Source organism: Morus notabilis, unplaced genomic scaffold (genome assembly GCF_000414095.1).
Source record: "Morus notabilis unplaced genomic scaffold, ASM41409v2 Scaffold1449, whole genome shotgun sequence".
Classification (NCBI taxonomy): domain Eukaryota; kingdom Viridiplantae; phylum Streptophyta; class Magnoliopsida; order Rosales; family Moraceae; genus Morus; species Morus notabilis.
Window position 1 is genome coordinate 84544 of NW_010357392.1, and position 9316 is coordinate 93859.

A 9316-nucleotide genomic window follows, 5' to 3' on the forward strand; every position below is an offset into this window, starting at 1 on the left:
AGTGGATTGCATTTTTTTTGTGTTTTTTGTTTTTTGGGGGTATCAGTTTAGAATTTAGACTGCTTTATCTTGAAGATCAAGATCCTAACTTGTGTAACTTGTTAGCTGAAAGACTGAAATTGTCTTTTCCAGCATATTGTAGCTGCCATTGTGAATATGAGGTAAAATATGTTAAGAATTAGATTCTGTAATTCTATGTTGTCGAGATTTTTGACTGAAGAAAAGGGAAAAAAATAAATAAAAACACGCAAGGGTCAGTGTTTCAACTTAAATATGAGTGCTATACTTTCTTTCAGCTGCTACAAAAATTAATAATGATTAAGAAGAAGATTATAAGCAAAATCACACACCTCTCAAACTCACTGTATTTCTTCTAATAGCGCATCTCCATTGATTTATTATAAATCCATGAGTTGTCTTTTCGTCGTTACAATAATTAGGCTCCACACAACTTAGAAAAAGTTGTATAAATTCTCCTGATTATTAGTTGGGAATTTGTTATGGATTTACAAATATAAAGTATCTATGCACTTTGGCTTAAAAGCCTGATAGTTGTGCTGATCACGCAATGTCTTCTTGTTAGCTTTTTCTTTTTCTTAAAGTAGTACATGTAATGATATTGAGTATGACATTGGCTGGACATTAAATATCTTCCCATAAATTTTCTTTGTCATGAAGCTAGAGTTTTAGGTACCACATTCGTGGCTAATAAGTGTCTGTCATTTACTGTGCATATACTCAAGACATTTGATTTATGAATTCATAATTATGAATCAGAATTATTCTTATTTTTTGTGTATTTTTTGTGAGAGAAAATATTATAACGAGCCACGAATTATGATTTAAATTATGTCATGAATCTCTCTTTCAAATGCACGCTTATTTTCATTTTGCAATAGTTAATAAGAATCTTAAAACACACAAAAATCAAATGTATACCAAATGACAAAAACTGGACGAATGGAATTCTCTCCACATGACCAAGACTGTGAGTCAATCAAGTAAAAGGGATTATGGTAGTTGCTTTCTTTGAACCAATACTGAGAGATAAAAGTGTATACCACATGACATGCTTAATAAGCGCAAAAAATATACCAATAGGGCCCTACACTATTTGTGTGCTCAATTTTTCTTGTAAGCATCTTTGTCATTTCTGACTATCTTTATTTATCTATTCTTTTACTTTTTTATAGTCGTCTGAATTTTCATTCTGATACATATGCATGTACACATAAATACATAAATGTATATACATACATATGCATGCATGTATGTTTGTATATATGCTAGAGTGACATACAAATATATATATATGCTAGAGAATTCTAGTTAATTATGTGCTGAGCAGGAACAAGTGTAATCTTCCAGACAAGTTCCGCAAAAAATGTACTAAACCAACTGTTAGGGACCAAAATAAAGTAGGAATCAGACACTAATTGTCCAAGCTAAAGACAATTCAGAATCAGACACGTTACATTCTAACGAAACAAATGTACCAAAATAGTTGCAGGCTTAGCCTAACAATAGTTAATTTTAAACCTACATACTTTTAATGTCAAGGTCATATAGAGTTCTAAGAGAAATGATCTAAAAAAATGCTGTCCAAAATAATAAAACTACAACATAACAGGTAACAAGTGATCAAAACAAGAATAAACACATATGTTAAAATTTGGAATTAAGACAATTATACACCAAGAGTTCCAGTCAAAACTCTCAAGTCTCAACGGAGAATAAGTGTCTGCCATTTACTGTGTAAGACGTTTGATTTATGAATTCATAATTATGATTCAGAATTATTCTTATTTTTCGTGTATTTTTTGTGAGAAAAAATATTATAACGAGCCACGAATTATGATTCAAATCATGTCATGAATCTCTCTTTCAAATGCACGCTTATTTTCATTTTGCAATAGTTAATAAGAATCTTAAAACACACAAAAATCAAATGTATACCAAATGACAAAAACTGGACGAATGGAATTCTCTCCACATGACCAAGACTGTGAGTCAATCAAGTAAAAGGGATTATGGTAGTTGCTTTCTTTGAACCAATACTGAGAGATAAAAGTGTATACCACATGACATGCTTAATAAGCGCAAAAAATATACCAATAGGGCCCTACACTATTTGTGTGCTCAATTTTTCTTGTAAGCATCTTTGTCATTTCTGACTATCTTTATTTATCTATTCTTTTACTTTTTTATAGTCGTCTGAATTTTCATTCTGATACATATGCATGTACACATAAATACATAAATGTATATACATACATATGCATGCATGTATGTTTGTATATATGCTAGAGTGACATACAAATATATATATGCTAGAGTGAATTCTAGTTAATTATGTGCTGAGCAGGAACAAGTGTAATCTTCCAGACAAGTTCCGCAAAAAATGTACTAAACCAACTGTTAGGGACCAAAATAAAGTAGGAATCAGACACTAATTGTCCAAGCTAAAGACAATTCAGAATCAGACACGTTACATTCTAACGAAATAAATGTACTAAAATAGTTGCAGGCTTAGCCTAACAGTAGCTAATTTTAAACCTACATACTTTTAATGTCAAGGTCATATAGAGTTCTAAGAGAAATTATCTAAAAAAATGCTGTCCAAAATAATAAAACTACAACATAACAGGTAACAAGTGATCAAAACAAGAATAAACACATATGTTAAAATTTGGAATTAAGACAATTATACACCAAGAGTTCCAGTCAAAACTCTCAAGTCTCAACGGAGAATCAGATTCAAGAACAAAACCAGTAAACTGAAAAAATGCAGAATCAAGATTCTGAATGCACCTTAGAAGATTATAGCATTCAGAAAAATCAACTTTACAATCAGTTCGTTTCGAGAGCTCTCTTCTCGAATCCCAGAACCCCAATTACACCATTTCAATTCTGTTTCAAATGTTTACAGAAGTGCAATCTATACTTGTTTTATGAGACTGTATTCATTGCAAATTTTTTCCAACAGATCTGCTATCTTGAATATGAGATGAAGGGAATGTGGCGCACCTTGTAGAAATCTTTCCCTTCAACTCCTTCATTGACTCTAACATTGTCTTCAAAATCTCTCCACATTGCAACCACATGCAATTCGCAGAGAGTGGAGACATATTTTAGACCCTCGGGAATCGCCTTCAGTGTTTGCAAACCAATCATATTCAATCTCCTGAGATTCGGCGTTGCACCTTCCTCCACTTCCCACTCCTCTAATCTGTATAAGCTTCTGAGTGTTAGAACCTCGAGCTTGGGAAATCCATTGGCAGAACACACCAATTTATACACACTATTTCTGCTAGTCTCATCCACCAGGTCATTATCCAACCGGAGAATTCTTAAGTTCGGCAGCTTTTCCAAAACCGCAAACTCCTGATTTAAATCCCGAAAGAACCTCAAATTAATTTTGGTTAGGCTTTTTGGCAAAATTGAAAGAGCTTCTCATGATAACTCTCCTTCTAAACTTAGTTTGCTCAGAACATGGCATTGAGAAAGCAATTCCAGATTTGGAAATTCGCCTTTGGACATGTGCATCCTCAAGGATTGCAGGTGGCCTAGTTGAAAGCCGAGTGACTAAAGGACCAGCTTACTTCTTTATCACTACGGAATGAACCTACTTCAAGATTCCGAATGTTAGTCAGTTTACACACTGGGCCATAACTGACCAAATCCTTTGCATTTATGCCTTTCAAAGTCTCAATGTTTGTTAGGCTATCATTTCCAAAGGGATTATTGGTTACTAGAGAAGTGCATGAATAACGCCAAGGCAATAACAAAATTTTCAAATGGACAAGCCTCGATAATGTCCTTGGTAGAAACATGGTGCCGTTCTCATTACCTCGAAGAAATTTTGCAAGTTGCCTATAGAGCGGGGCAATTTTGATTCATCACTAGCCCCGCTTAACCTCAAATATCTCAAGTGAATTAAATTACCGATTCCTCTCAAAGATTTATTAGTCGGAAATTTAGTCCAATTAAAATCAAGTTTCAATACTCTTAACAGTATGAAATTTTTGGTTACAGATACTATGGGTAGAGTATCAATACCAAAGCATAGAAGAGAGCGGATATTGGGACCTACTTGTTCCATCCAATTAGGTGTGTGGTGATGAAGATCGTGGTCGTTAACATGAATAGCAATCCTGCGAAAACGAGTCACTGGATGAAACTGAACTGAAGAAGAACCAGCCGTCATCATGTTCACATTGTGCTTCTGCATAATGTCTAGGAAATTCTCTGCCTTCGCCTTAGAAATACAAAAATCTCGCATAAGATCATGTAATCGGCATGTTTTGACACCTTTTCCTGTATGGTCCCTTTTGTCCACCTGAACCATGCATCTATCAACCAATTCTCCCAAGTATTGTTCAGCCACATTTTCTATTAATTCCCCTCCTATATCTTCTCTTTCCATTGTTGATATAAAGCCTTCTGCCATCCATAGTCGAATCAACATGCTTTTGGGTATCTTACTATCTTCTGGAAAGCTTCCTAAATAAAGGAAACATGGTTTCAAGTAGTAAGGCAAATCTTGGAAGCTCAAGTCCAAGATATCGTCTACTCGGTATTGTTGTTCCGATTTGAGCTTGTTGATGTGTGATTTTGCATCTTTTTGCACCTTTTCCCATGCATGCACCGAATGAAGTTTTATTTCTCAATAAGCCTCCAAGAACTACAATTGCAAGAGGCAGTCCTCCACAATTTTGAATAATTTCCTTTCCTATCACTTCGAATTGCGGTGGACAAGCATGCTTCCCAAATGTTTCTCTTTGAAAGGCTTTTCGCTTAAGAAGCTCCCAGCTCTCCGCAGGCGTCAAAAGTGGAGGTTGAATTTGAGAACTGTTGTTGGGACCAACAGAAAATGCTACTTCCTTGATGCGCGTTGTAAAGACGACTTTGCTCCCCGTTTTTCCCGTCAGGAAAGCACCTTGAATACTATACCAAGCTTGAATATGCCAAATGTCGGCGAGAATAATAAGATACCTCTTCTCTTTAACTCATCCTTCATCAAATCAATTAACTCATGGTCTTCAAAGCCTCTCAAAGCGTCTCGTTTGTTCTTCCTTTCTTGTAAAATCTCTCTTTTGCAGCTCCCTTTTGGTTGAAACCCAACTCAGACAAAATATCCTTTGGAACAAATTGTTGGGATACAAAAACCCAAGCACGACAATCAAAATGCTTCTTTAAATCGATGTCGTTGTACGCCTTCTTGGCAAGAGTGGTCTTGCCTAACCCGCCCATCCCCACAATTGAAACAACGCAACACCGATCTTCCTCTTTCACCAGCTGAGCCTTCAAGGTAATAACATCATCACTGTGATTATCATCATCATCATCATCATCATCCGGATATGATCTTCTCAAATTCTTTAGAGCAGTAGTGTCAATCCCTTCTCCGCTGCTAAATTCGATTTGATACCTTTGCCTGCTTTCACCAATGCTTTGCAGCTTATTCTTGATGGAGGTGATTCGGGACCTAAGCTTTCGGAGATAATGAAGGCTTTCAAGTACGAGGAGTTGACTTTGAAGATATACGTCTCAATGGCATCTTCAATCTCACAAGCTACATCCTTAACTTCCGCGACCCAGTTACGAACACGCTCGTCTTGTTGTTGCTTGCTCTCGGCATCTTTCAAGAAGCACTCCACGTCGTCTTTCACGCTGCTCAAGGAAGTGGCTTCTCGAACGAGTAGATCGGTGATCGTTCGAACCGCCTGGGATACAACAGCCTGTGCCAATTTTGACGCCACAACTTCTGCCATTTAGTCCTCTCTCTCACACCACTTTGTTTTGATCACAATGCACAAGATTGGAATTTCTCATACTCTTCCATAACTTTCTCTGTCACGTAAGGCTAGCTAGCTTCGACGGTACTTATAATTTGGAAGTCACCATATACGACTGTGTTGGATGGATTGGTATCCCATTAAAGCTTTTTAATAAATTAAACAAATTGGGTGTAAGGAACTTTGACATCCTACCACGTTCTCTCTTTAACAAATTCAACTTTTGAGATAGTCAACGTTCTGCAATGTTTAGGAATTAAAAAAAAAATGATGACTTGTTTTTAGGCTAAGTAAGAAGAGGCTTGTTAACCCAAAAAAAAAAAAAAAAAAAAAAAATTTTTTTTTTTTTAAAAAAAAAAAAGACCAAGGCTATTTTATGGGTCAATCTACCGTGATGCTAGTTTGTTCTCCGTCATCAGTCTACTTAAAAAAAAAAAATGGACATTTATCTTTGCAATACTATATTTGACACAAAACTGTGTTAAAAAAAAGACGTTTTTGATGTATTCTATTTTTTTTACTTTAATGTACGATGGTATATATTAAATAATATATAATTACTTTCTATCACAATCTTTAAATTTTGGAATTATAGAAGAAACATTTTTAATAGTAATATTGTAATATTAATTAAAAGTGTTAATACATGATCAACCAATGACTAACAAAATTTAAAAATTTAGTTCCAAGTAAAATAAGATGCCGAATTCAGTACTAAATCTCCAATGCAAAACCAAATTCGATACTATATTTAGCACGAAAAGGTGTAAAATGATATACATGATATGTTGGTTTATTTTATGCTACATGCATAATGATATTTCAATACTATGTAATGACTTCTATTATAAATTTTAATCCTTGAAACTTGTGAAAGTAAAAAAAAAAAAAGCATTGAATCTAAGATTATTTTTTCTACTAAAATGCCAAAATTTAGTATTGATACATTAATTTAACATTATATAAAAGATATTTTAAGAATAAAGCATTTATATTAGACTATCTCTAATATAAATGCCAATAATGGTGTCATATATGTTACTAAAAAGAATGAACATGGCATGTTTGGTATGATATTCTATCATGTATTGTTGGTTTCGAAAACAACTTTTTATGCAGAAGTGTGTATCTAGCGGATTGTGTATAACTAAAATTTTAATATATCTTTAAGATACTTTACAGATTACATTAACTCATACACGAATAAATTAATTAAATTTATTTATTTACCTAGCGAACTAGGATATCAACACATGTATGACGTGAAATTTGGGAGAAAAATTTTCCTTTCCTTACTCTATATAAAATTCAGCCACACTATGCTAGGGATTGCAAAAATTTTGTTCTCCAATTTTCTCCAAACTCATATTTACAGAGTAGTAGTCAAACTCTTATAAGAAGTTTAAACTTTATCCTCAAGATATAGCCTCATTATTATCTCCCACTTCTACTTGATTTTAGAAACAAAATTCCCTCTCTCTTTTATCCCATAAGGGCTGGCAACCACAAGGAGATTCCTCCTTGTGGTAGGCACAAATATCAGGTAGGGAAGGAGGTAAAATTCTCCTTTATCTTGTAGTCCAATTTTGAGTCAAATTCAAATTTAAGCCACCTAATTTAATTTGAATTCTAATTGGACAACTTATTAAATAAGTCAATTAGATAACTTAGAGAGCAAGCAACCGAATTCCAAAGGGATTCACACTATGCTGGACATGTACACCATGTGAACACCTCCACATGTGTGTTCCAAAATTCAAATATAAATAATTATATTAATTACATTATTTAATTTATAATCAATTCTCAATTAATTATTTTTGAGTATTTTATTTAGAATTCCATAATTCTAAAATTTTTATTTTGCCCTTAGTGTCTTGTAGGATTACAAGAACAATGCGGGGACTCATGAACCTATAATTCCGAGCTCCAACAAAATTAATAATTAATTAAAACTCTTTAATTAATTAATTAATTTTATTAATTTCAAAAGTCACTCCACTATAAACTTGGAATTGCACTATCGTAATTATAGATATAAATTACTTATAAACTGTGAAGTGTCCATTTGATATAACCATGACATATAGATCAATCATCCATAAGTAATTCATAATTAGAGTTAGGCGAAATCCGTTAACCTCTTTAATTACATCTTGATCCTTGAGTACCATTGATTCTCTAATGGACAGTGATTTATAAAATAAATTCATGAATCAAAGCTCCTACTACTATAAGTACTTAATCAATCCTCAAGAGAGTTATTTATCAACATTTTTCTCAAGAAGGAATGAATTCCATCTTGTAGAATAACATTCCCGGCTACACACTTAATCATGTCTCAAAAATATAGGGAATATGATTTAACATCTCAGAATCCGTATCGAGTAAATCAAAAGAAACTTATCCATAAATAGGAGTCTGCTAATAACTCAGAATTTATATCTTTTTATATATGACCATCGATAGACTCAATTAGAATTTCTATATTTAACGAAAATGATCAGCAATTCATATTGTGGCCGTGTCCCAATTCTACACAATGTCATTATGTGTAATACACTAATTTAATATCTCGTTATATTAACAGTGCAGATAACACGTTCCATTCTAAGTGGGAATGACATATATTAGTAATATTTTAATTAAAGATTTTAAACTTTAATTAAATTCATTACTAACATCATTTTGATTAGTATCGTTAAATATTATCCTCTCGCATATAACACTTATATATAATATTTAAGGTCACGTAAATAATTATGAAATTTTCAATAATATCATAAAATATTCAATAATATATGCACATAAAATAATGAGTAAACTCTTTAATTAAATAAATATTAAATATCCTATTACATCTCATATTTTTAGGACACCATTTTCAACATGTATTGTATTGCGTAATGCAAGTTCAAATGCTATAATTACTTTTATCAAAATGAATGAGTTTTGAAACTTTTAAAATAAACTTTTAAATTAAAATGATTCGAAAAAGATATTTTTGTAATTATTAGATAAAAACGTCAATACATAATAGCATTCAAATGGCGAATTCGATATATGATATACTTGGTGTCTAATTTGACTTTATAAGTATAACAAATGTCAAATTTAACAGAAAAAGTTACATTGTATTTCACAGTAATTTTCTTATTCAAATGTTAAGATATTGAAACATTAATTTTGCATAGAATTGAAAATGCTATTAGATAAGGCTTTATCAAACGCCAAACTTTGAATTGACATAAAAATATTGAATAGGATTGAAATACTAACAAAAACATTAAGTGACCGATTATTTGCACTTTTTTTAAGGTTCAACTTGCACTTGTATATCTCGTAACATCTTTTGAAAGGCTGCCTTATTGCATGAGAAGTATGTATATTAACAACTAATTTGCATAGAAGATTATATATACATATATATCATGCATGTTTGGTTCTGATAAAACAGTGCGCATTTGATCATATTTATTTTATATCCTGTTAGCTGGCAGATTGCCTTAAATAATTCG

At 32.7% G+C, this 9316-nt stretch overlaps 1 protein-coding gene across 1 annotated transcript; it reads right to left on the reverse strand.

The window, feature by feature from the left end:
* Positions 1–2991: 2991 nt before the first annotated feature.
* Positions 2992–5774, reverse strand: LOC21388995 (disease resistance protein RPH8A). The gene is given in 5 exon segments (XM_024169829.1): positions 2992–3384; positions 3851–4654; positions 4656–5002; positions 5121–5437; positions 5524–5774. Coding segments are annotated over 5 exon segments (2112 nt in total).
* Between the last annotated feature and the right edge of the window lie 3542 nt (positions 5775–9316).